The sequence below is a fragment of the Apiospora kogelbergensis genome (genome assembly GCF_038363985.1).
Source record: "Apiospora kogelbergensis strain CBS 113332 chromosome Unknown utg000011l_segment0_segment0, whole genome shotgun sequence".
Classification (NCBI taxonomy): Eukaryota; Fungi; Ascomycota; class Sordariomycetes; order Amphisphaeriales; family Apiosporaceae; genus Apiospora; species Apiospora kogelbergensis.
Window position 1 is genome coordinate 503,232 of NW_027117428.1, and position 26,465 is coordinate 529,696.

The 26,465-nt window shown below is 52.8% G+C and overlaps 11 protein-coding genes across 11 annotated transcripts; 7 read left to right on the forward strand and 4 right to left on the reverse strand.

Moving 5' to 3' along the window:
* Positions 1–702: 702 nt before the first annotated feature.
* Positions 703–1,206, forward strand: PG998_014417 (uncharacterized protein; the record flags this gene model as incomplete). Its single annotated transcript, XM_066881233.1, has 1 exon — positions 703–1,206. One exon carries the CDS (start codon positions 703–705, stop codon positions 1,204–1,206), a length of 504 nt encoding a protein of 167 aa, XP_066723764.1.
* Positions 1,207–1,667: 461 nt separating this feature from the next.
* PG998_014418 (uncharacterized protein) lies at positions 1,668–3,387 on the reverse strand (the record flags this gene model as incomplete). The annotated part of the gene is given in 2 exon segments (XM_066881234.1): positions 1,668–2,415; positions 2,426–3,387. 2 exon segments carry the CDS (start codon positions 3,385–3,387, stop codon positions 1,668–1,670), a joined length of 1,710 nt encoding a protein of 569 aa, XP_066723765.1.
* A 194-nt stretch (positions 3,388–3,581) lies between these two features.
* On the reverse strand, positions 3,582–3,950 carry PG998_014419 (uncharacterized protein; the record flags this gene model as incomplete). Its single annotated transcript, XM_066881235.1, has 1 exon — positions 3,582–3,950. One exon carries the CDS (start codon positions 3,948–3,950, stop codon positions 3,582–3,584), a length of 369 nt encoding a protein of 122 aa, XP_066723766.1.
* A 554-nt stretch (positions 3,951–4,504) lies between these two features.
* Positions 4,505–6,355, forward strand: PG998_014420 (uncharacterized protein; the record flags this gene model as incomplete). Its single annotated transcript, XM_066881236.1, has 3 exons — positions 4,505–4,662; positions 4,771–5,730; positions 6,052–6,355. 3 exons carry the CDS (start codon positions 4,505–4,507, stop codon positions 6,353–6,355), a joined length of 1,422 nt encoding a protein of 473 aa, XP_066723767.1.
* Positions 6,356–10,182: 3,827 nt separating this feature from the next.
* On the forward strand, positions 10,183–10,920 carry PG998_014421 (uncharacterized protein; the record flags this gene model as incomplete). The annotated part of the gene is made up of 1 exon (XM_066881237.1): positions 10,183–10,920. The coding sequence occupies one exon, from the start codon at positions 10,183–10,185 to the stop codon at positions 10,918–10,920; it is 738 nt and encodes a 245-aa protein (XP_066723768.1).
* A 162-nt stretch (positions 10,921–11,082) lies between these two features.
* Positions 11,083–11,460, forward strand: PG998_014422 (uncharacterized protein; the record flags this gene model as incomplete). Its single annotated transcript, XM_066881238.1, has 1 exon — positions 11,083–11,460. One exon carries the CDS (start codon positions 11,083–11,085, stop codon positions 11,458–11,460), a length of 378 nt encoding a protein of 125 aa, XP_066723769.1.
* Positions 11,461–11,532: 72 nt separating this feature from the next.
* On the forward strand, positions 11,533–12,638 carry PG998_014423 (uncharacterized protein; the record flags this gene model as incomplete). The annotated part of the gene is made up of 2 exons (XM_066881239.1): positions 11,533–11,701; positions 12,226–12,638. The coding sequence occupies 2 exons, from the start codon at positions 11,533–11,535 to the stop codon at positions 12,636–12,638; spliced, it is 582 nt and encodes a 193-aa protein (XP_066723770.1).
* A 1,441-nt stretch (positions 12,639–14,079) lies between these two features.
* PG998_014424 (uncharacterized protein) lies at positions 14,080–14,427 on the forward strand (the record flags this gene model as incomplete). The annotated part of the gene is made up of 1 exon (XM_066881240.1): positions 14,080–14,427. One exon carries the CDS (start codon positions 14,080–14,082, stop codon positions 14,425–14,427), a length of 348 nt encoding a protein of 115 aa, XP_066723771.1.
* Positions 14,428–14,534: 107 nt separating this feature from the next.
* Positions 14,535–16,272, reverse strand: PG998_014425 (C6 zink-finger PRO1A; the record flags this gene model as incomplete). Its single annotated transcript, XM_066881241.1, has 3 exons — positions 14,535–15,469; positions 15,534–15,620; positions 15,672–16,272. The coding sequence occupies 3 exons, from the start codon at positions 16,270–16,272 to the stop codon at positions 14,535–14,537; spliced, it is 1,623 nt and encodes a 540-aa protein (XP_066723772.1).
* Positions 16,273–18,533: 2,261 nt separating this feature from the next.
* PG998_014426 (uncharacterized protein) lies at positions 18,534–19,310 on the forward strand (the record flags this gene model as incomplete). Its single annotated transcript, XM_066881242.1, has 1 exon — positions 18,534–19,310. The coding sequence occupies one exon, from the start codon at positions 18,534–18,536 to the stop codon at positions 19,308–19,310; it is 777 nt and encodes a 258-aa protein (XP_066723773.1).
* A 2,629-nt stretch (positions 19,311–21,939) lies between these two features.
* On the reverse strand, positions 21,940–23,787 carry PG998_014427 (P450 monooxygenase; the record flags this gene model as incomplete). Its single annotated transcript, XM_066881243.1, has 4 exons — positions 23,520–23,787; positions 22,648–23,465; positions 22,049–22,581; positions 21,940–21,953 (listed from the first exon to the last, which is right to left on the reverse strand). Exons 1-4 carry the CDS (start codon positions 23,718–23,720, stop codon positions 21,940–21,942), a joined length of 1,566 nt encoding a protein of 521 aa, XP_066723774.1. The 5' UTR covers positions 23,721–23,787.
* Positions 23,788–26,465: the final 2,678 nt, after the last annotated feature.

Sequence of the window (26,465 nt, forward strand, 5' to 3'; positions counted from 1 at the left end):
GCTGCATCAGCTCGAAGAGTCTCACGGGCTGTTTCCAGTCCTGACTTCTGTTGGCCTACTGTTGGACTGCAGCGTCGGAAGAGTAGCTAACAATGGCGCACTAGCACAGCTAGCGGGCCAGACAGAACTAGACCACGCCGTTATTAGCGTAGAGCCGATTTGCGACCCCGCGCCATTAGGGCCAGCCTCCCCATTCTCGCTGGGCCGTGCAAGAACTTGCCCTGATCAAAATGCGTCAACGAGAAGCTGAGCCCGAAATCCATCCGGCCAACATGGGTTCTAGAACCGGATCAGCAGCTGCCCTGGCAAGGTTCGCCCGACTCGAGCTCATCATGCCACCAACATCATATACATACTGTACCCGCAAGCCAGCAATGTGACAATAACTACCATTAAGCAAGACGCTATTTTAGCTCAATGGGAGGAATATGCGCCAGAAGGTCCAGCAAGTTGCCCGAGCCGTTTTGAATAGATAGACCTTCGTCGTGGCCCACACCAAGAGGCAGAAAGAACCCATAAAGGCCGCGAGGTTGACCAAGACTAGCCACGGCGAGTCTCTCACCAAATTTTGCCGCCGACGTTTCGAGTCTCGACCATATTGAGGGCTCTGTTGGGCAGGAGCCGCCGTAGCCCTCGCTCTTGGCTGACGATGCGGTTGCCAGGGTTGCAGAGAGGGATTGATGTCGTCAGTGCAAGTTTTGTATGTTAGTTACGGAGACGGGTCGACGGGCACTATTAACCAAGCTTTCTCTCGTCGCCACCGCCGCCGCCGCCTGCCTGGACGTCGCCGAGGGCGCCATCACCTGGACCCTCGAGAAGGCCGGCAACCCCACCGCGGACCAGTCCCACGCCTACGCCAAGATCGAGAGCGCGATGCGCCTGGCCGCGGCCCGGCACACCAGGCTGGGCTCGGCCTCGAAGAGCATCCGCGTCTACTACGCGTCCGGCGTGCCGACGGCCGAGGCCAACTACAACGGCGACCTGCGCTTCGGGTCCAACCGCGCCTACATGAACGAGCGCACCACGCTGCACGAGGTCTTGCATACGCTGGGCGTGGACCAGACGGCTGCCTTCGACCGCAAGTGTGCCGCCGGCGACGGGGCGACGGCGCTGCCGCTCCTCCGCAGCTGGGATGGCCAGAGCGCCAAGATCAACTGTGGCGGTGGGCACTTCTGGTCCTATGGGCTCAACTACGACAACGAGTGAAGCGAGACCAACGAGGACCGCAACGTGCTCATCGTCAACGCCACGATCAAGGATGGCATGTAGAAACTGAGTCGTGCCGAAGGGGAGTGTTTGACGAGAATTGAAATGGGGGTGGGGATGTGGATGACGATGGCAAGTTCTTGTATATACTTCTTTCTTGCTGGGCGACTATCATGTCGCTTGCTTGCATTTTGCAGATTTCATGTAGTGAATATGTGTTATATATGACATTATTTCAAGCGATATAATGCACTCTCCGAGAACGTGCCCAACCATGACAGTACTTAGCATGTGCCGCTCGAGTCTTTACTTTGCGTAAAAAGGTATAACAATGATTAGAAAAGGGCAGCAGAATTATGGTCAAAACAGTACTGTGGAGTAGGTGGCATATATGAACCGGCTTCTTCTACGCCTTCTGCCTCTTCCAGATGACGCAAATAAATCATTAGCAAGTAAAAATTTCATGATTCGACGCAAGTCTCTTCGTAGTCGGGAACGACCGACGGAGCCGTACTCCCGCTACTCGTCGTGCTGCTGCCCCGGAACTCGGCCATGGACAACAGAGCGGCGCGCGGCGTATACGCCTGCTGCGACATGCGGGCGAGGGAGCGCATCAAGGCCGGCACGGAGCAGCCGAGCTCGTCGTCCGAGACGTCGGCGACGCCCAAGGCGATGGAGAACTCGTGCATCTCGGCGATCTCGCGGCTGTCCCAGATGCCCTCGCGGCGGTTGAGTGACCGCAGGAGCCGCAGGGCGCGCTGCTGCTGGTCCCGGTCCCGGCACGCGCTGATGATGAAACTCAGGTCCGAGATGAGGTCCCCGTCTAGCGAGAAGGTCGGCTTTTTGGCCGCCAGGAAGGGCGCCGCCAGACGTTCCGCCTGCTGCAGGCACGCCTCGCACGTCGCGTACGACACCCCCGTCGCGTCGTCGCAGCTCTTGGACAGCTCCGCCGCCATCATCCAGAAGCTCTGCTGCAGCCGCAGCCGGTCCAGCATGGAGCGGGAGCGGTCCGGCAGGTCGCCGAAGCGCGACGTCAGCTCCTGCACCGTCAGCTCGAAGCGGCGGTTCCAGGCGTAGAAGCGGTCGTTCCAGTGCTCCTCCCAGAGGGGGCCGAAGGTGACGGGAACGGTGTTTTTGTATTTGTCGTTTTCGTCGGTGACGGTGTGTGCAAAAGGACACAGGCGACCGCGACGCGCCTCGGGGCAGGCCCTGCGCATACGGGTCCGTCCGGGCCTTTTTCTCTTCGAGGGTAGGCTGCTGTGAAGAGCCCCTCAACGGGCTGAGGGTGATGAGGTGCTGCTGCTCGGCCTCGTGCAGCGCGGTGAAGTGGCCGATGTCCAGCCTCCGCAGCGAGTACAGGGCCTCGTTCAGATCGCTGAAGGGCCGGTGCGTGTCATCAGCGACCGGCACGGGCGGGGTGTTGCTCGGCAGGGCCGGCATCAGCGGCGCGTCCATGAAGGCCGAGAACTCCAGCCCGAGGCGCGCGAACATGTCGTACGTCTGCTGCCAGAGGTCGGCGTCGCCGATTTTGCCCGTGGCGTCCAGGGAGGCGAGGAGCTGGAAGCCGGACTGGATGTGCTTGATGGACTCCGAGTAGCGCCCCAACAGACTTTCAAAGGTCACAAACATCAGACAGCAGAGCAGAGCACCGTAGGTAGAAGCGATCGAATTGGCTGACGACATGGCCTTCACCAGGCTGGAGATGGCTCGGTTATACTGTTGTATTGCGGCATTCTCCTGCTCCGTATCCCACGTCGACGCATTTGACATCGTGTACGACCGGATGACGAATAGTTGGTGGGCCGCGCCGACGGCGGCAATCGTCTGTCGCAGGTAGTCTTCCTTGTGTGCGATGGGTAGCGCGTAGGCGTCCCAGTAGTCCAGCAGGCCGGCCGACTCGGCCAGCCCGAAGCGGGTGCAGACCCGGAAGTGGTGGAAGTACCGCGCCTCGGTGGCGGACTCGAAGACGAGAGGGTTGATGCTGAAGGGTGGGTTGGGCCGCCACGACGAGCTGCTCCGAGTACTGCCAGTCGGTCTGCTGGAAATGGTGGAGGAGGACTTGACCACCACCGCCTGTGAATGGGCGGAGCCGCTACCACGCTCCTGCTCCCCAGAAGACATCGGTTGGGGGCCGATGGGTAGCCGTCGCAGACCACCTTGGCAACGGCGCAGCGACGACATGTAGGCCGTTCCTCGTCACATTTCTTGTGGCGAATTCTGTGCCGACGTGGACAACATTAGTGACAAGACATTTAGCATACGCTGAGAGCAGTAAGGGAGGAAGGGTGCAAGAATTCTTGTTACCTGCTGTACGGTACGGTACCACGTATTAGCGACAAGGCTTCCATCTAGAACTAAATGTAATGGGCCAACACTTACCAGGTCATGCAGCCTGTGCGGGCCCGATGGCTGAAGGCCCGGGTGTACTTCTTCTTCTTCTTCTTGGCCTCTTGTGGTGGTGGAGTCGCGAGCTCGCCGGATGAAATGGCGCTGCTCTTCTGTCCGACCATGGTGTCCGACGGCTGTCGCTGTGGTGATTGTTTCGGTTCTTTGTTCACCTCCTCGCGATCAGGCTCTGGGGGTAATACGAAGTGGCCAACATCGGCAGCGGGCGGCGTATTGAGCGCGAGATCTCCTTGACTCGTGTAGGGATCCTCGCCAGACGGCTCGTAACTATTAAGGAAGTCTTCGAGATAAGAAGAAGGCACAACCTTCGTCCTATTAGCCAAGGAATACGAAGCCATGTTGCCACAAAAAAAGCACCGGTAGGAAATGACAAGACGCCGATGACAAAGGAGGTGATCAAAGACAAAGGACAAAGTCGGGAATTATCCCCTCCCATTCCCTCTTCGCCATACGGGTAGTGGAGCTGAGCGAATGAGATGCCAGTGTGACACATTAGTTCGAACCATGCTAACCCCCAACAGGAGCTGGGTCGCCATACGCTAAGGTGTACTAGGTCTTGGCGCGCAAAGCCGTCAGCGCGGGGTCATCGGCTGACGGCGGTCAGCAGCAGACCAACCAGGACAGGCAAGGGCTAGCCCTTCAGCTGACGCCTTTTTGCACCAGAATTGCTGCGTTTTCGAGGTTACTGTAAGGGCTACGCCTTACAGACCCGTCGAATTGCCATGTCCCCGACCGTCACCGGCCGACGCCACATTCCCGCCAATACCGGTCCATACCAGTCACCACCGCTCCACACCGCACCGCATCGACTGCGATTTAACTGCCCTATCTTGTAATAATACCTACTTTCGCGTGGATCCCATCAATTCAATTTCATACACTGCTTTCCGATATGGATTATAGAACTGCCACCTTTTCGAACGCGGTGCACGATCCGGAGATCCTGGATCGGATCAGAGCTGCACTGCTAGAGACTGATGAAAGACAGCCTTTAAACACCAGGAAAAACTACCAGCCGAAGCAGAAGGAGTGGAAGGAGTGGCGCAAGCGGTAGGCCTTTAAACGTTTGCCTCCTGACTGGAGAGAGGTTCAGTTCACCTGGAAAGGCAGCTTGCCGGAAGACCTAGTAGATGAGGGGAAGCTATTCTCTTTTATTAGGGAGGCTGCCGCACGTGCCCCCAAGGTTGGAAAGAGGGTCACGAAGCAGAAGAAGGAGCGCGCCGCTAAACGGCAGAGAATAGAGGTTGGGAAGGACACCATAGTTGTTGACGGTACGGTGACTGGCGAAGAGGAGGAGGAGGAGGGGGGGGAGGAGGGTGGTATCAAGCCGGAGCAACACCGGCTTACATTACAGTATAACACTGTAAGGGGCTACATCTCAGCGGTGCAGAGGCTGTATGATCAACAGAAGTCTATGGGGGTGAACCCGAGGCCTCGGCCTCAGGGCCTCGCAACAGAGGCCATCAAGGCAGGCATCCTACGCAAGTCCTACCAGAATAGCAGGCTTGCCTTTGATGATCGGGGGGTAGGCACGATCAAGGATAGCTATACTGCCTCCCAGATCCCCGCATTCACACGCTGTTGTTGGCGCGGAACCGACGCCCCTGGCCAGCACCTCCGCACATACGTGGACTTCCTTCTCGGTAACCATATGCTCCTCCGGTATAGCAACAGGAGCCCCATCGAACTGGCCGACTGCTTCTCTCTCGAACTGCCGAACGAAGGGTCGAGAAAGGAAAAGTCTCCTGCTAAAGCCTTATTCGTTGTGATGCGCCAGGGGAAGACTAACAGCACCGGCAGGATGGAGTACGGTGCTGCCCTCCGCCACCGCAGTCCCCTCTCGTGTGTTGTTGGCGCCTTTGCCTTCTGGTTTTTTTACCGCTGGATGGTTGAGGGGAAGGAGGAGTTCCCTAGCTTCCGACGGAGTGAGGACTGGTACCTTACCAAGGTAATCCGGCGCAGTGCAGCAGAGCCTTTAAGCCTCTTCTCGAGGTCCTCGGCAGGCGACTGGCTCTCCAGGATGTATGAGCAGGCTGGAATTCGGGTCTCGAAAGTTACCCACGCACCACGGGTATCGGCTGCTCAGAACGCCGACAAGGCTGGTGTGCGCGAAGGGAGGTACATACACCCTTCCCTTTATAACTGTGTTTTTTCAAGCAGATTCGCCTGGATTCTTTCGGCGTTGCGCTAACTTCGAATAGATTCGGCGCGCTGGCAGATGGAACTCTGGCGACCAGATGACCGGTTGTTATTTAACTTCCCTTCCCTCTCGGCTTTATGCGAGCCTCTGCAGACTTCCTCCCGGAATACAGTAGCTCTTACTTCGTGCCTCGTGCTACTGTTGAGCCCCCGGAAGGCCTGCTACAGCATATTTGGCCTGAGCTCGACCGATGGATCCCCTTCCATCTCAATTATAGGCAGCCAGACCCCGAGATTCAGCCTAATCTTGCTGCCGGTGCCTTCATCGAGCTCCTCCTATGGCTGCGGGAAGGTCCTCCTTCAGGATGCCGTGTTTATGCGAGAGGAGTTCCCTCACCATCCCACCTTCCGCCATCCCCTGTTTAGCCAGCCTGCCTTCGAGGCCTTTGCTACTGCTGTACGCGACGCCTGCGCGGAGGCCCACGAAGACTGCTACCAGGATGCTATCGAAAAGGCTATTCCAGCAGTTGCTGACAAGCTGTACAACCTCGGTAGCCAACAGCTAGTTATAAGTGATCAGATAGCGCGGCAGCACGCCAAGTGAAAAGAGCGCGTTGATCAACTTCAGAGGAGCGTTGACGAGATGGCGGCTGGGTGGGAGATCACCTCGTTCGTTACGCCTAAGGGGAGGACGAAGGTCACGCAGGCGACGCATGTTAGCAATGGACAGGTCCGTTTGACCAGCCCCTGCCCCCCTTCCCGCCAGGACGGTGCCAGCAACGATGGACCCAGTCAAACAGGGACCCTAGCCCTCCCCCAAGCGCACACTAGGGAAGAGGTCTCTGCAGAGGTTCCCCGAAGTGTAGCTTGCCGAGGAGCAAGCACAACGTCGAAGACCTATGGGAGATGTGGCACCACGGCAAGTATGGCCTGCCGCCTATTGCCTCGTTAAACGAGCGCTGGGGGCACCACTGGCGACCTGCCTCTGAAAGGGAGTTCTATGGGGTGAGACTAGCTATTATAGAAGAGATCCAGCGCCGGGCCTCTTCGCGAGGTCTGGCGGAGCGAGAAGTGGCAAGGGAGATGGATCGAACGGAAGGCGGCCGGGAAGGGCTGAATAAGCTGGGGAAACAGCTTAGAAAGGAGGCCTGTGAAAGAGCTAGAAGTTGTTGAATTCATTCCTATAGCGTCCATAAGGCGCCTGTAAGCGCTGTAACTGGTTCTGTTTAGTGCACCACACCTGGCTCCAGGCGCCCCCCCGAGCCTGGAATACACCCAAAGTCACTTGTAGCGTGCTGTAGCATAGAAAATAGGCTGTTGATTCTTAGGGGGCTTATAGGTAGCTCAGAGCCCTAAGGCGCCCCTAAAGGACACTTCATTATAACTTTACAACCACGTATCCGATTAAAATAATTCAAAAAATGATTTACGGCGCGTATTGAGCCTAATCTAATTACGAATTATTATATTCACTAGACGTGGTGTCGCGCTGTCGAGGTGTTGTTACTCTTCTGCAGGCTTTGGTTTTGATGTACGAGCTACTGACGTTTTTGTATGGTTCAGCTGCTGATCAGCCTAGTACAGCGCCCTTATACATCAAGTGGATGTAGAGTCGCTAAGGGCACAGCCGCTCCAAAAAACGAAGGCCAGCGAACAGGAGCAAACTTGGGCGAATGGGGACACAAACAGGCGCCGGTTCTGCCGCGTCCCATTATTGGCCGAGGCGCTCTTGGCGGCTCCCCCGGAGGCACTTTCGAGTCCTTCAATTCCCACCAAGTAGTGTGCAGGAAAGCGACACTGGGAGCCGGAACAACCATTCTGATCCGCCCGGCTGTAGTCTCCAATTATGCCATTTTCGACTTACCCACGATCACAATGGAACCAGAATTATCCAGTAACATACTGTACTGTGAAAACCAGGTTCTGCGTCCGTATTTCAATCTGAGATTCTTTGGCAACGAGGTAGTGTGAGGTATTTGCACATCGCATAACGAGTGTTTTTAGAGTACAGCCAGTGTTGGGGCAGAATTTGGCCTTTGTCCGCTGTACAGATACCGCACACTGCCTTTTTGACAAGCATCCTAGATTGGAATGCAGACCCTGAACCTGAATTTTACAGTATGTACTGTCTTTCCGCTTTATCAGCTCGAAGATTCTCCCGGGCTGTTTCCGGTCCTGACTTCTATAGTTCCCTACGGTAGGGACGCTGAGTCGGAAGAGCAGCAATGGCGCACTAGCGGGACTAGCAGTCAGGTCTAGAACATACCGTTATTAATGGGGCTAGTCCGCGACCCCGCGCCATTAGGGCCAATCGCCAATCTTCCTGCTTCGCAGGAACTTCTCTTCAAGATGCGCCAAAGAGAAGCTGGGCCGAAATCCATCTTGCCCAACATGGGTTCTGGAACCGGATCAGCAGCTGCCCTGACAAGGTTCACCCAACTCGATCTCATCATGTCATCAGCATTTCATGTCCGCAGCCAAGCAAACATCTTTGCTGTCGCCAACTTAGTCGTGTGTAACCTGCGTCGTCCTTCAAGTCCGCTGCCCGTTTCAACCCAGCGCCTCCACGCGTTTTGCCTTCCGCCCGCTCATGACATGACGTTAGCCAGCACTGACTAACCAGCAATGCCGATTTACAGACCACCCATTCACCTATGAGCCGCTTGTGAGTGTGTGTGTAAGTGATGTTATCTGTGTCTGTCTGTCTATCTATGTACATGGGTCGTTGTTCGCAATACGTTGTACTGCATGGCCAAACCATTTGCCAAGCGAGGAGTCATGGGTGCTTTCTCAGAATAACAGGGTTCCTTCCGCTCGGCTGGGGGGTTTGAAGCCCGTCCTTGTCTTCATAGCATGTATGTACACCCAGCCTACCTACAGCCAGTACATGCATGCGCTATCAGCGGATATGCCGATGCTGGAGAGTCTCCGACCTTGCGGCTTCTATATCTCGAGGTTACATACAGTACACCCGAGTGCATGCATTTTGGCCGTGTTCAAGTTTTAATACCGACCTGACTGATAAAATCAATGCTCCCTGGTATTTTATAGGTGCCGGGATATCTGTGGGCTTTCTCCAAGACCCCTAGTCCAAGGGCAAAAAGGCTCCCGTCCTGCCCATCTTTTCCATGCAGTTAACCTTGCCCATGCAATCACTACCGGCTCCCGGCTTACCACCGTACGCTACACGTAAATCAGTATCCACCATATTATCAAAGATTCTTGAGAGAACGAACAGCCAGCCAGTCAGGCCTGTCACTTTTTTGTCGGCTTTTATTGTACGGGCATCCCCAGCCTGTCCATCCCGATTCTCGTTTTACAGACCAATACTGCCTCAAATAGCCCCGCTACTCACTTGATCCCCGCATAACGAAATCCGACAATAAATTGTCCTTGCAGATTCGGGTTGCCTTTTTGTGCATAGAGAGAGAATCCGAGCATGAGCCACAGCAGTTATTCATGGCGCTGGCCCTTGGCACTCTTCCGCCTTTGGTACTCTGCTGGGCTGCCACCTTGACGATAGGAGGTGTAATATACTGGCTGGTACGGTTCTCGGAAGTCGGCTCGAAAGGTAAAAAGTTACAATTGCCCTACGGGGCACAGGGGCGAACAGCCACTAATGCCACGGATTAAAGCTGGAAAGTTTGTCAGTGCTTGTCTTTACGTTTCGTTGTAGGCATCGGAACTGTGCCAACCGAAGGCTGGAAATTAATTATGCCGCTTGCTTCGTTTTGCTGTTCTCGCTACTCCAAATGAGGAAACAAGCAGCTACACCCTGGGTAGCGGTCTCCCATTTCCAAGTGGTCGTTGGTGGTTTACCCTTCCAATATAGCTTCCTACGATGTTGGTGGCTAATGAAGTACTGTAGCCCGATATTTGCGCTTCAGCGTGTGCACACCCTTCGACTCATTGTACGTGCTTTTTCTAGCCAACATCGCTAGCTCACAACTAGCAATGCAATAATCAGCCATGGTCAGGGGGAGTGATCCCTTCTCTTTCGCAGCTAGCTTCTGACTATCAATGGATCCCTGATTTTGTTTTTTCTCAAAAACTATATTTCCTATGTGAACTCGCTTGCCACCATCCATTCACAGTCTGCATTCTACCACTTTCGCAATTTTCCCAAATCGCCATCCGTTGTTGTTCTATAACAAGGAAACTTCCCAGTGCCGAAAATTTCCTCTTGTAGTGTTGGTTGCAACCAGCACTTGGCCGCTGCTGTCCACATACCCAATGCTTAGGCCTCCATCGCCCGTACTAGCTTGCTCGGCACTGATTTGGCGTATTAGATTGCTACCTAACCGTTACTTTTTGGTGCGGGGTATCCTTCAAGTTCGCCGCGGTTGCCCCCAATTCTATAACCCACTCGAACCTTTATGATATCTGCGCCTAAGTCCTAAAACATCGATCAACTCATGTCTTTTTATCAAAATGGAGGTGGTGGAACATCCCCATTTCCCATGTTCCACTATCACCCAGCCCAGCCCCCCAGCACAGCCGTCCGCATCAGCCACGGGAGCGTGGGGTGGCTGTCCGAAGACCCCTCCATTGAGTTCCTTCCCGGTGGAAGAAAATCACAACCAGTTCGACATACTCGAATGGTACCCACACTTCCAGTCGTGTACTAGCTACTTCTTGGACTATGCGCAGCACTCTCCGTCCGTCCATGCCGTAGCGGCATTCATCAACATCCAGCTCCCGTTTCAAAAAGAACATAATCGCGTGCTCACTTCGAGGATGGGCGGCTCGCCCCCTGCAGCTGGCAACCCTCCAACGCCCATGCCGAGTAACCAGCCGCCTACAAGCGTCTCCCTCAATCCCTACATACGACGTCTCGTGGTGACGGGATTGGACTTTCCCGCAGTGTTGCATATGTTTTTTGGTGATAGTTGGGCCGTGGGTGTAGGTCCAATGCACAAGGTGGAACGCCGGAACTTCCTGTTTGCTGCCAAGAGCGCGAGCTGGCTCGACGTGAAAGCACATTACGACATGGGGGAAGAGCAGTGCATTCCGTTTCTCCGGTCGCTCCAGAATGTCACGGAGAAGGAAATCGTTATTGCGGAAATGAATTGGAGCGAGTGGCTGGCGATGCAGGACTGGATGGTCGGGCCAAGGTCTCCTGATGCCAAGAGGAACTCCCTATTCAACATCAGAATGGAAGATGCCTGACGAGTTCTACAAAGTAATATTTCGAATCGAATCACTAATTTGGTGTATTGTCATAAATAACATGTGCATACTGTCCAGTAACATCGTATTGGACTCGATAGCTAATTATGTAGTCACGGAGCGATGCCCCTACCTCCGCCTCCGCCATCTCAACAAGCCTCCATGCCTCACGAACCATCCCCGTCAGATTCTCCGCCACCACCAGGAGTGCTACTGGGTCCGACTCATATGAGCGAGAATGGCGGGCCCCTGAACATCACAGTGGGGCCGTCAGGGGCTTCTCGCCACTTGCAGCCGCAGCAGCAGCAACAACATTACCACCAAGCCATAACACCTGCTAATCATACTTATAGCAATTCCAATAGCAGCAATAACGCGCGCCTGTCTGTTAGGCCCACCAGCCTGCAAGATGTCCGCCTCACCATCACCTGGCTCCACCACTCCTCAGCGCGCATCCTCGAGACGGTGCGCCCCTCGCTGGTAGCCTGCAGGACGCCGCCCTCGCCTACGTTCGCAACCCGCACGCCTTCGATAATTTAAGGGCCGCCGACGTCGCGACGCCTCAAGCACCCCTGTGCGTCCAAGGGCTGTGCCACCCCTCCTCAGATGACGATGACGGGCGGCGTCTGGGCTCTGCGAGCCACAGTCAAGCGGGCCTGGTTTGGCGAGGAGAGCTGGGACCTCGCCAGCTACCGGGGCGGTGACGATTTGGCCAGGCTGTTTGCCTCGCTGGGCGGCCAGGGTACCATCCCGCGGCTTGAGGTCGAGGTGGACTACCCACGTTCGTGGGCGCAGGGGTATGGCACACGTAGGGGTATATGCGTACTTGTATCGTGATTGAGCCATCGTATTCCTTCCCATCTCCGTATCTTTTCTAAGTTTCGTTCTGGTATTCCCCCTGCGGTTTCTCTCCTATTATACACGAACCTAAAAACGGAATGGATCGTTCCGAGGCATAGGCCAAGGCTGGAAACAACCTCACTATCTACACCTTGATAAACCCCGTGGTGTAAGCCACCACACCGTAAATCAATCCACCAGGCGCCCGGCTGATGACTCATCAACCAAACCAGCGATTCCCATTGGGGTAAATAGGTGGATTTGGTGGATTTGTAAGTATGCCGCTGTAGTTGACGATGGTTTTATGGTGTTTTCGACTGTTTTGGGGTAGAGGGCGGTCTCGTATTCGTATCCAGGGGTAACACGGAAGATGCCGAAACTAGATCCCTTGATTTTGGTGGTAACTTACTCTAACTAAAATTGATGTTAGCACGCTGCTCAATTTAACCTTTGTTTACTCACCAGCCCTCTCCCTACTCCAGACACGCCGTTCTACTATACTCATCAACACCCTTAAGATGCCTATCTACCGTGCCGCTGCCGATTCCATTCCGATAATGAACCAAGGCCACGAGGCCGCGCTTTTCAGGCACTTCCCAGGCTTTGCCTCCTCTGAACGCGTGCGAGATACCAGCTCGTGGCTGTGGCAATTTGGCTACGATATCCAAAACCGCGATAGCAGGCGCTGGGCTTGCAAGCAGTGTATCATCGCCAATAACCCATTGCCCAAAAATATCCATCCATCCGGCCTCCAGAACGCTGCTGGTCACCTGTATACGAAGCACTTCGTGCTGGCGCCACCCCATAAGCCCAAGTTGCGAGAGGAGAAAAAAGAAGCAGGTCGCCAAGGCCACTACAGAGCATCGCGCGTTATATGAGTCTAATGCCGGAGGTCCCCGTTGAACAGGCGGTTACTAACAAGCTGGTAAAGATGTTTGATAGAAAGAGATTCCAGCAGCTGCTTGTGGAATGGATCGTCGCCCAGAATCAGCCCTTTTCCATCGTCGAACAGCCTGAGCTACGTGCCATCTTCGAATATCTAAACCCCCAAGTCAGCATCCAGGAAGCTCACCTAACGCGCCCATCTATCAAGTCTCTGATCGTGACACAATATAGTAAGCACCGTTCCCGAGTTTCTTTTAGTTTTTTTTGAATCAAGTTTATTGTCCGTATGCAGCCACCTAGCTATGACAGACACTATGACAAACCTAGCCCTGAAGAGGGCTTACTCCTTTCAAGCCAGGAGAGTCCAAATCCAGAAATTCCATCACTCAACTTGCTGTCCATGCACAGCCTGTTTTGTAGTTAACAAAAGGGAAACAAAGTTTCCCGTAGAAACCAGAGCAGAGCTCCCCGTCCACGCATGGTAGTGAAAAGAACGCTAGTCGTGAGAGGGAGCCCCATAAGCTGCCTCCGTTGAGGTGACCGTCGCTTATGTGTTGCAAGAGAGTCGACAGCATAGCAACACGGTTGTTATTCACTGTTTCGAATGCTCAAAGAACCCCGAAGCACGCCGGCACACAATGACTCCTTAGGCCAACGAGACCCAGTCCCCACGGGACCAGCGTGATAGACATTGCCACGACCGACCTGCATGCATCGTGCGATAGACGCATCCCACCGACGATCCTCCAACCGACAGCCGAGCAGCATTGCATGATCCATAGCGAAAAGAGTCGACGGGGCTACAAAAGGCCAGTGCATTGGCAGAGGCAGAGAAATGGAGCATTGGCGGTCATGTACGGGGCCAGTGAGGCAACACGATTCCACAGCCAAGGTCCATTATGTCAGCGAGAGCCAGATCAGCAGAACGAGGTAGACCAGGACTAGGATCCGGTTCTGGATTAGCACTGCCCCCGAACTGCTCCAGCACCGCTTCCACCCCTGCGCGTGAACAGCCTTTTCGATGCTGCTTCTAGCTCGCCCATTTAGACGCTGGATGGTTTTGGCGCGCCACTGACTGACCCGTTCCTGAGCCAGTCTAGGTGCCTGCCATTGCATGGGCGACATTGTGACCAAGGACCGGAAACAGCGCGTGAGAGAGCTCAAGACCTTGAAGGAGGGGCGAAGCACCAAGGTCGCGCATGCTCGTAGCGTCTCGCGGGCATTTTTCTGGTCTGGACTGCCATAGTTGCTCGTAGACCAGTTCGTCCCTAGGGATGCATTATAAGAGTAGCTATAGCGCACTAGCACGGAAAGTAGTAGCGCTAGTACGCCATTGCTCTTCTTCCATCCTGCACCCCAACGGTAGGGATTGTCGGATGCAGATGGGAAAGAGATGGTGTGCCGTTAAGCACAGACAAAGTCAAGCCCCATGGAATGAGCGACACCCTGCCAGTCCCAGACTTGAGCCCATTCGCCTTGGTCCATAAGCTGCCAGACCATGGTCAACACGTCGAGGACCAGGTCGCAGTTGCGCAGTCCGGTGTATCCCCGGACCGCTCGCACGGCGTCCTGGACCTTGGATCGCTGGGAGGGCGCGTAGCTGGCACAGCCAATGATGAGGCAAGGTATCAGCAGCAGGGTCTGAACGGGATCGCTGGGCTTGAAAGACTCCAGAATGGCCAGGGACTCATCCACCGCAACCGTGATACGGCTGTCGTGGCGGGGCGGGTACCGAATTGGCTGTGGAGGATCGACTCGGTGCGACGAAGATGCCTGGTTTGAGTAGAACCCCTTGTCGGAATTCGAAGATTCGTGGTAGTGATGGACAGGCGATGTGGGAGATAGAGGCGGCGAGTTTCCCGAGCAGGTGGTGGCCCCAAACGACTGGCCTACCATGACGGGCAACGGCGACGACGACGACGGGGGTAGATGGTCCTGAACAGGTAGACCCACATCATCTGCTTGTACAGCAGTCCCACGCGTTCGCGACTGTCGCCAGGGGGCCAATGTGGGGTCCAGTCCCGAATGGCTGCGTCGATTTCGGCCGCTCGGTATAGCGACGTGTAGTCGACGACGGGGTCGACCCTATCCAGGATGTTGGTTCTGATCGTATTCCGAATTGTGGTGATCTGAGTAAGATACTTAAAGAGACCATCGGAAACGCCAATCAGTCGGGCGGGCTGGATCGTTATCCACGGCTCCCACGTCTCGAGGGCTAGGCGGGGTACTTGGACCTGGGGGTACCGAATCAACTCGTCGGCGAACACGTAAAATCGGAAGAACTCGGTGATGAAAATCAAGAAAGCCGAATCATCGGGAGGCGAATCCTGGATGAGGTTCTTGTAGGCCTGGAGATGCAAGCGATGCTCGCCGCTGTGGCTGCCGTTGGCGATGGACTTGAGCAACAGGCACAGCATTTGGCCATACCGAACCGACAAGTTGACGGTCCCATCATCGGCTTTCCTGCTCTGCTCTCGGCCGATGTCTTCGTAGAATGTGTGCATGGCCTGGTGGTGGTGGAAGTCGGACCTTGCTTGGAGACTGGCCTTGGTGACCCGGTCGCTTGACTCGAGGATCTTGGCACCGTATGGCGTCTCATAGTCGATGTGCTCGCTAGCCAGAGACAAGATGGAGTGCATCAAACCACGATGTTCAACGGCCATTTGGAGTAGCATGTCCTTGAAAGCGTTCTTGTGTTGGCTCTCGACAGTCAGGACGCCGCTGAGGTGGTTGATGTAGTGATGGAGGAATACCATGTCCTCGGGTGTCTCCGCCCCCTTGAAGATTGACTGAAGAGTAATGGCAGGAAGACTCATGCGACGCTCTGTATCGTGGGTGTTAGAATGGGCACCTAATTGCTCTGGACTAGTGGCAGGGGATGGACATACCTTCTTCGGCCTTCTCTCTTCCGCTTTTCCAAATCGTGTTCTCGTTATATCCTTCGCACACGACTGCGTTCTTCTCGCAGTTCATACCTTCCAGGTGTTAGCCAACATCCAAACAAAAGGGTGCTTCGACATGCTTACATCTGGGCTTTGCCTCGTCACACTTCTTCTTCCTCTTCCGGCAAGTTATGCAACCTGTCTTCGACCTGCCCTTGGCGATCTTGTTGGCCGAAACCTGTGGTGTTAAGGGGTGCTTTCTCGGCCGGCCTCTGGGCCTCTTGGCCTTGGCCACTGTCGACCCCGTACTTGAAGAGGGCCGTGGTGTCTGGGGTGCTTCCTTGACCTTGTCCATATGGAAGTCGTCGTCCTCGACTGTTTCCATCTTGGGGACCCTCAGTACATCGTCCGAATCCTGTTCCCAATGCACGTCGTCCCCTGCATCACATTGTTCCGGCCCCTCGCTGTAGCCTGTGTCCCAAGAGTCATTCGTGCAAGACGAGGTTGCTGAATGAATCATGTTGGGCAGGCCACGATGTGTCGTGTCGACCAAGGGCATGTCCAGCTCCGTGCTGATTGGTGACAACTGTCCAGTGTCTATTCGTGTCGCCGTGGCAATATTCGTCGACCAGAGGGAGGAGGACTGGAGCATCATAGAAGAGCTGTCTTCGGAAGTTGAGCTCTGGCTGTCTGTCCACGACAGGCCGGATGCATTCCGCACCATAGTTGTTGATGAGCAGACCATGGCGGCGGCTCTTGTTATTGTAGACGACGGGCAGGTCAGCCTCGACCCAAGTTGCAGCAGAGGTACAGGTCGTTGTGGTGAATGAGGAAGGAAGTGAAACAAAGAACCGGAGGAGCTCCTCGAGGGAGCGTGGTGTTATGAAGTGAAGATCAGATATTCCTAACCAAGGTCATAGGCCCACTAGACGAGAGGTCATGCAGGAAAGGGTGGGGATGGCAGGAGCTGATCAACTTATAGGGGCCGATGATCCAAATCGAACAACAAGTCGTAGCGCTGCCCGGTTCCGCCGCCAGACACGACAGAAGCAAGGGAAAGGAGGGTGCTTCGAGACAGCAGCTCGGGGTCTCTCTCTGCAGCGGCGATGTGAGTTGAGCCAATACAGAACGGCTTCGGAAGGGCAGAGGGGTTCGGGTCATAGTTCGGGGCCTGATAGGGAAATATTCAGACCTGAACTGGCTATTGCTATTCGTATATCTTCGGCGCATCTGACCGCTCTCGTCACCTAGGCTGGGTAAGAATACTCGTTGATCCGTCGGCCATATCCGAACATGAAGAAAGCTTAAATGGGAGCAAGTGAGACACCTTTGCGTTCCACCGCTGGTGCGTGGCTGTCAGGCTCCTGAGACATGGATACGGTATTTCAATGCTGCTTACTAGGCACACTCTCACCGGGCTACCTACCAGATACTATTTGTATACTCGCTTTTACAGCAGCAATGACTCTCAGACAACAGGAGACAAAGGGAGACAACCACCACATGGGCGAACTAAGCCCTATGTGGCCGATCTCGTACCACCCAGTTCATCAAGATTGGTGTGCAACGTTACTCTTTCGCCCTATAAAGCGTACTGCTTGTGTCTCGCCTACTTTTGCCGATTAAGTAAGAGACCCAAAGGCTAAAAAGCAAGGAACAAGACACAGCTCAAGGGTCAAGAAAACCCTACCCACCAATCAGAGAACGTAATTGTTGCCTCTAAAAAGAAAAGAAGCTAGTGTGATGGGAAAGGTAAGTTAGAAAAATCACAACTCGCAAAACACAATGGGGGAACTGAACTATTGATTAATGATCACAATCTGACGAACGTGTTACTTGGACCTAACCTAACGAATGCATCCGGAAATTCCATGTTAGTCGTAATAAGGCTGGGGAAAGAGTTCCTTTCTGGTAACACATGCATATTGTATATCCACATAGGACTTTCGGCGTAGTAGGTCCGCCAACGAGACGAGCAATAAGGCTGGAGAAGGAGAACTACGCCCGACGCTGACCTCGGGCTTGCTCCGAAGCAGGCCGAGACAGAAAGAAAATACGTAGAGAGGCCGTAATTGGAATCTTGCAGCCATCACCATTTTCGAAAAGGGTACTTTCGGTCGGTGATGCAGCACAACAAACTATCGTCCTACACATGTGGCTAAGTCTGTGGAACGAACAAAATCCGGGGTCAGCACCATTGATATTACACTTTTTCAATGCACAAGTGCCAACCGAACAATGTTGCCAGCCTTCTTACCCTACTGTATAAAAAAATTGCGAACAACACAGGCTGGCTAGATATGACTGTAACCTTGCGTGATAAGCCAGGGCGTGGGAAAGAGCTACTGTGCGTATAATTAGGCTCCTTTTCAATTACCTTGTTATCTCAAAGCCCAAAGGAAACGAGAGACAGTGCACCTCGGCCAATCAGTCACATTGATGCCAAGCACACAAACAAGGTAGCCTACCTACCCTGCACCAACCCTCACTTGCTCCCCCTTGACGACCAGTCGGATCAACGTACCTGAGCTACCACAAGCTCCCCAAATAGGACCCATGAAAATACATTGCGTTGGCACTAGTAAGAATAGAGCACCCAGGCAAGGGTATAAATACGCGAGTTCTATCTTAGGGCAGCTCCTCGCAAGTGTCCGGTCTTCGACCCTGGACATACAGTCGATATCCAACTTTCCTTCAAGCCACGTCACAATTAAGGCCGCCCTAATTCGTGTTAGGTGGCGTCAAAATCGGATGTATCCACACACACGTTCGATAATTAATAGCACACCTTAGGACTTGCGTAGCCTTATAAATATCCACGAGTAGCACAATTCCGTGATTCCAGGCTCTCCCACCATAACCTGTGACTCTATCATCTAGGACAGCATGCCTTTTTCTCAACCTTAGTCTCTTGTGATTCGGCCTCGAGCTGCCTCGAGCGAAGGGCGAGAAGTCAGTGAGCAGGACGCCAAAGAAGAATATTCGCACGATACGACCGGCGCCATCATGTCGTTCTTCGACTACATGTCCAAGGTCTACGGCGGGGGCTACGACCTGTCCTACCCCTCCCCGGGCGGCTGGGAGGGCTTCAATCGCGACAACCTCCGCGTGTTCCAGGAGCACGGCCAGTTCAACAATGGCCTCACTGACAGAGCTTTGGACCTCATTCGCCGCCACATGCCCTACTTTCTGAGTGACGATCCCGAGCTCATGTATTGTACGCACCCGCCCTACCATCACCAATCCTTCTGCAAGCCCAGCCTGAAACCCCCGGAGACGGAGCAAGACAAGAAGAATGCGGAGAACAAGGTTGTGTCGCAAGAAACCTATGACCAACACGATTGCTGTCTGGAAGACATTTTCGATTCGACCAACAAGAACAGCAATTTGCATGGCAAGTCTTTGGTCTACAACGAAGAGGAGGATGTCGATGTAATTAAAGAGATGAACAAGTATTTGTTCCCCGAAGGCATTCCTGGCGAAGAATACCAGACCGACTCCGTCTCAACAGACCCGGATCCTTCCAAGAAACCTAGAAGGGCCGGGACAATAATCACGGATATCCCACAACATACCACGGCAGTCTCGGAAATTAGAGTGCAAATACAACCTGTGAAGCATTCACAGTCGCCATGCCCACCACCAGTTGCCGGAAGGGTTGCGCGTTGTGCCAAATTTCAGGGGGACAACAATAGGCCGAGGAGGAGTCCGCGCATAGCTCAGTTAAACAAGAGCGGGCCGGTAGCAAGTTCAGACAGTCGACTAGCATTTCTCTTGATCTAAAACGAGAACTCACCAATAGCTTTACATAGATCGTTAATACTATCGGCTGCAGTTGTCTTGTATTGGTTCCAGAATTGCTCCACCTTGGTCTGCTTCCTCCTACCCCTTCTTCCCAGGCTAATGACCCAGAAGTGGTCCCGCTGATTCTACCTCAGTTCATGTTGACGTGAGGCATCGCCCTTCCATTATCTGCCCCGGAGACCCAAACACCTTATCCTCGCCAGTTTCCAGAGTCCACAATGCCACAATGCACCATAACTCGTTCGCCATTCACACACACCCCCCTGGCCTGGTTCAGCACGGAAATCGTGCTATATGCACGAGCATCTGGGAACTTCTTGAACCCCCATCCAGCAGGAAATTCACATTGATGGAATCGCCAGTGCTACCCCAAAAAGTCGCAATGACTTTACAAGGCTTGGATATTGGTACGGTGCATATCGAGAGATCCGGGCGATCATCCAGCGTTGTTTGTAATGGGTAGGGATTGCGGTCTTCCGGTCTTTTTATTGGGAAAAGGCTGCGCAATTGCCCGATGAGCCGCTGCTAAAGCAACCATGCTGAGTAGTAGAACCGCCTTCATATTCGTGGTGTTACTGTATGCTGCCTCAGGAATGGAGTTCTTTGATTTCATTGTGTTGTAGAATTGTGGGAGGTTAGCACTATAAGAATGATTCGTTACTGCTGATGTCGAAATCGCCTGCGTGGTCCGCCTGTTTTTTGTTAAGCAACCCGAAAGAGGTGCCACGCGCCGGTTCTGCCGCGCCTCTCTTTGGATGTTTTGTGGTACATCCAGCAAGCTGCATATGTAGTCTTGTTGGGCCGAATTTCTTCTCCCCGGCCGGTAAGGTTATAAGACAAAGATTGAATGGAGTGTTTGGACTATGGACTGGCTTCGTGGGATATAAATTGGTGACCGACGCCGGCGCTGCGGTAGGGCAGGTGAGGGAAGCTAATGCAAGCCTGCCGGAACACGCCGGGGATACTCCAAAAGATCGACACAGCTCTACCAGAAAAACACACACGACAGTTATACGATCGTCTCTCATGGAAAGAAGCCAGCATCCTGGCCCAGCTCCGGACAGGGATGGCTCGACTGAACGCATATCTCTATCGAATCGAGGCGGCACCGACAGACCAGTGCGACTGCGGACAAGCAAGAGAGACGGTAGAACACTTCCGCTTCCGATGCAGCAGATGGACAACATACCGAGCAGAGATGCTCCAGTGCACAGATACTCACAGAAGTAATTTATCCTTCTACTTAGGCGGCAAATCACCATCGGACGATAGGTTCTGGTCTCCTGATATGGAGGCCGTTCGAGCAACTATACGATTTGCTATAGCGACAGGCCGACTGGACGCAAACCAGTCCTCACGCTAACATAACACTAACCTCCCCGTGCCTCTCAGCAGGCGCTGCTTCAGCTGCCGAGGATAGGATGCTGGACACTTGAAAAAGGGCCTTCAAGCTGGCTTGCTAGGGAACGTTACTAACATACGGGACCCTATCTAGGAAAGTACTGACGGAAATGGAGTGACATGAGCCGAAAATGGAGTATGTAGGGGCATTGGGTGACAAGGAAACAACTTAGGAACGTACTATAGAGTAGCGATAGTTGCCCTTTCGGCTTCGCCGCCCGGGCGCCAATAACTTGTGTGTGTGTGCGTAGCGAGCACACTGGCCCAGCTGCGAACAGGCATGGCGCGACTAAACTACCACCTATACCAGATAGGAGCAGCCCGGTCAGCAGAATGCGCATGTGGACACGCAAGGGAGACAGTCGAGCACTTTCTATTCCGATGCACTCGATGGAAATCCCAGCGCACAGAATTACTACAATGTACTGATACAGAACGAGGGAGCCTCTCGTATTACCTTGGAGGCAAAAGGAAGAACGACAACGATAAGTGGAAGCCAGACCTGGACGCCGTCCGGGCGACCGTTCGATATGCCATAGCGACAGGCCGGCTTCGGGAACGAGCAGGGGAGGAAGCAGAAGCCAGCGCCAGCTAGCTGATTTGATATCGCCAGTATAGGATTGAGTTGGACACCTCTGTATTTATGCCAACCCAGCAGGTCTTGCTTCAGCCGCCTAAGATAGGACGCTGAACTCTTGGAAACACTACCTCCAAGCCGGTTTGCTACTGATTAACTGTTTGGTGTTACAGGGATGTCTGGTGGCCTAATAAGTATGACGACAAGATTGAAATGCACGTCTGAGTGAGGGCCTTAAGGAGTGCTGACAGAAGCGAGGAAAAGTTCATGTAATTACAAGCGATAGTTGCCCTTTAGGGCTTAGCCCGGGCGTAATAAAAGTGTGTGTGTGTGTGTGTACTTCTCAAGGAGCTTACTCTTTTTTCTTTCTTTTTCTCTTCTGATATTCTTCCAAATTTAATAGGAAAGCAGAAGTCAAACCTCATAATGTGTACGTTTCCCTTAGATACACATTACTCGGAAGAGGCCATTAATATCCACCTGATAATTTGCCACAGCTTGTGATCACGTCGCACCAGAAGTTGACGACGGCCCTTTGGCGCCCAATCCAAACACCACCAGCACCGCGATTTAAAAAAGCGACAAATAGTGAACTGATACTCTTGGGCCAATATTTGCATTTTGTCAGTATTATTGAGTGAAGGCTGCAAAAATTGATTTCAGTCCCCAAGTGGCCGAAGTTTTACCCGAAACCCCGGACCCGGTCTCGAAGTGAAAAGTCCAGTCGAACTCGGCCGACCCTGGCGTCCTGCTTCGATCCTAAAGTGAAGCACCAGCGCGGCTACGACTCTTTTGACCTCGGCCATAGCCAGGGCGCGCCCTATGCACCCTCTAGGGCCGTACAGAAAACTGGTGCTGCAATACTGCGACGATGCGCCACCCGAGTTGTTGATTCTCGCCATCTTGGCATCTTTTTCGTCGTATTGTATCCACCGCCCGGGCCGAAACTCGGCTGCGTCTTCGCCCCAGATCTGCGGCGACTGGTGCATCGCCGTGGGGGCTACGACGGCGTACGTCCCCGCCGGAACGGCCTGGTCGCGGATCATGGTGTCGCGTACCGATTTCCGGACCGTCAGGGGCACGGGTGGATGCAATCTCAGACCCTCGTGACAGACCCCGTGCAGCAGCGGCAGGCTGTCGATGATGCTCTCGACTGGAAAGGTTTTCTCGACAGTTACCGCTTGGAGTTCTTGGCGCAACGCCTCCTGGACTTCCTTGGAGAATGCCAGCTCAACTGCGATCCAAGCAATGACGTTTGCTGTAGTACCGGTCCTAAAATGAGGATAACAATTAGGAAAGGTTCGTTTATGCGTATATATAGAGGAGATGATCACTTACCCAGCGACTAAGATTCCCAGTACATCATCGGCGCACTCCTTGTTGTTGTATTCGCCGGACGTCACAATGCATGAAAGGTAGTCGAGGCCCATCTGATCTCCAGCTGCAAATTGGAGGGCCCTCTCCTGCGCAATTTGCGACAGATGTCGACGTATAGGTTGTACCACTGGAGACAGGGCTCTTCCGAAGCCGTCGGGGAGCAGCCTGACCAGTAGTTTTGGCACCACCATGTAGTATGTGAACAAACTCTTCTTATTGTCGTCGTATTGGAGCATGTCGTCGTGGTAGGCAAGTATAGGGCTCTGGACGTTAGAAAGGGTGTCATAGTCAATCCCCAATGCGAGGATACAGGCTATATCGATGGCAAACCGGCTACTCCAATAGCATAGATCCACCGATATACTGTGGTCAGTATTATTATCCTTGGACTCTTCTGAGGCCTTCGTTTCCTTGATTCTCCTCACCAGCGTCTGTGCTTTGGAAGACATGATGGGTTTCAAATCATCAGTGCGCCTCTGCTGGAAGACAGGGCCAACGAGCTTCCGATGGTGTTTGTGGAGGTCTCCCTCCATGATAAAAAGACCGCTCCCAAGGAAGTTTTTCCAGAAGGCGGTCCAGCGAGATGGTTTCTCGAAATCGTAAGGCCTGTGGACCATCATATCCGTGATCCCTTCCACGTCGGTTACGAAAAGGTTGCCAGAACCAAAAATTCCGCGAAAAAATAGTACGCCATCGTTCGGATAAATGAGGATCCAACGGGTGACCTGCCGAGCTTGGTCATAATATGCGCTGATGTTGCCGAAGAGGAAGCTTTTGGACTAGTACAACTTTAGTTCAACTGATACTGTCCAATGAAAGCAATTTTTTCTTACTTTGGGTCCAGGTAAACCTCGCACGGTGCTGATTTTCGTTGCTAACATCAATCTCCAGAAAGCCAGCATAGACATGTCGAAAAGGAGGAATGCCGCCGCGGTGGCTTTTGACGGTACGGCCCACGGGTGATCCCATTTCTGCAGTGTCCACAGCTGTACTGAGAGCATTACCGTCAATTTGAGGAGAAGTGGTATAGCCATTTTGGTTTTTGGTTGACTTTCGTTCCGAGTATGAGAAACAAAATAATCCTAGCGAAAAGCTAAATAGAAAGCCTACAATTCCTACCCGTCATTATATACTATTCATATCTTCATAGCTTGCCACAATTGATAATCTATTGTTTAGAAAGTAAAGACTTGCCTATCCTAACTTAGTACCTAGCAGGATGTCCAATAGCCGAATTTGCTGAGAGAATGCCATCTTGGTACATGATTCTAATCGGAAGTTCCCACCGACGTCACAGTCAAATTTTTGAAGCCACTGAGATCAAATAAATGCAACCACTTTAGCAATTCCGGCAGCGAGGTCATGTCTGAGGCAAGAAGGCGGTCAGAGATGTTGTGTGAATAGCGGCTTGGGTTCTACTATCTTCGCGTTATCATACGACTTGGCGAATTGAAACTGGGTTTCTCAAGTGCCACGTGTTCTGCTGGAACCTTTCCGCCCAGGTCTTAGCTATGTTGAGAACGTGACATCTTTTTTTTAAACTTTCCCCGAACCTGATTGTCTCACTGGCTGGGTCTAGACTAATTGTCTGAGACATATGGCATCATTAACTTGCATGAGACACTTTGAGGCTCATGTATCAAAAGCCTTCCTTGGTCACCTGATATTTCCAAAAGATAATCACCTCTATCAGGTGACCTGATGGGTATAAAGCCCCAAACGTATAGGGCCGATATCTGAGGTCTCAGATCCAATTGACATGCTTTGGTTTGAGACTTGGTCTAAAACAGTATTGGATGTTATTGATCACGCTACACCTTACACAGGTGTGTGCAAGATACACGGGGCTATAAATTTTTATTTTCTTCTTTTCAGGGCACCATGGATTGTTAACCGTGGAAGCATGTGTATCAAGGCATCTAAGCTACTCTAACATCACCAGCTTATAAGTAGTACCTGTAGAAGGAGGGACACTTTAGTGATAGCTCTACAGCACGTAAAACTTCCCAATAGTACACACAACACCATTCTGAACCATCTCTATCATGATGCTCTATACAATATTGAGTACTGTCATGCCAGTGGCCATCCAGTTCTTTGGCCTTTTCCTATCAGAACATGTCTTCCAAAGTCGTGTCAGAAGACTCTTTATGATAATTATGACTCTATTCAGCACGGTGCATCTGGTCACACAGGTCCGCATCCAAAGCTCATATTCTGCTTATTTGATAGGCCTCTTTTCATCCGCCTGGGCTATTCGTTCCATTATGCTATTTTGGGTGTACGAACCTTACAAGACCTTCGTCCAAGTCGGACTTAGCGAGACACGCACCAATCACCATGGAAAGGACATCAACGCGCAATGGAAATCATATCCCAAAAGCCCATCTCTCGACAGAGCAGATTGGGCTTTGAATTTGATTCTTGATATCCGCGCTGTTCGCTGGTGTTATTCCGCAACAGGCGAGGGTCCTTGCAAATTCCACACGAAGCTAATGGCCGAGAGGCAGGAGACTCAATTTCGAAAGGCCATTTCGAACCCTGCCAGCTTTCTCCTCACTCTGTTCAGCCGGCTCTTCCTTGGGCTCCTTGTCTTGGATTCTTTAACCGTCTATGTCTTCCCACAACTACAAGCCACGATATTTGACCAAAAATATTCCCAATCATACCTCGTGTACAATATTATGTACTACCGATTAGTTGACATCATTCACATCGCCGTCGACATTGTCGCCCTCGTAGCGTCTATTGACGCTTTGTTTTCGATATCCAGCATAATAGGGACATTTCTCTACCTAGCAGGTGCAACGTCATTTGTATCTTTTTGCTACCCAGCCAAGTCCCTGGGGTAGCCTCAACAGTGTTTACCGCGGAGGAGTATCTGGTAAAGTAATATCTGCCCCTTCACGGCTCTCATCTTTCTGACTTTCTTCAGGGTTCTGGAAAACATTCTGGCATGATGTTTTCACGCTTACACTTCGATCGGTTACCACAAACCTGGCGAGTTCGATTGGGGGCAAATACAATCTGAGACGCCAGAAGCAGATAAGTGTCATGTTGGTCTTCCTTCTATCGGGTATCATGCACATGTCCGCCTCGTTCATGGTTCAGTCGGATAACTCACCTTCCCACCAACTCCTCTTTTTTCTTCTACAACCAGTCACAGTATTGGTGCAAACAATAGTAGCGCGAGGCTTACGGGCAAGCGTCAAGTCAACAGCGCTTCGGAGATGGGTTAATATTGTCTTTGCCTTAACAGTATCGTCTCTTTGTTCTCCTTATCTCTTGAATGATTTGCTGCAATGCAAAATATGGGATAATCGTTTTGTACCGATTGTGGACTGGCTAGGGCTAGGATATTAAAGCAAGGCGGCTCCTAACTTGTGTCCTAAACCATAGTTATGCAGGCATTCGTGAATATCTTTCTCTCTTTACATGCACCAAGGGCAATACACGAACCAAGGCACGCATATACGAGGTGCGTGGTGTTGTGGTGTGACTAGGCTGGGGAGGGCGGCGGTCTCTTTTGTCGCGAAGTGATGATGGCAGAACCAACTGCTAAAGAATTTCCAATTGAGCAGGTCCGGAGCTCGTAGCCGCAGACGTCACGCCTTCCCTCGCGAGTTCAGATAGAAATGGATCCGTTCTTATCCGAGTTTCTGGTTCACACACTGGCTGTTCAGATCGTACCATCCAAACTTCCTGTCGTTGGCTGGATATCTATGGTGTTGTCTGTCACCAGCATGATGACTTGTGGCTGTGCAGTGGGTTCTGTCATC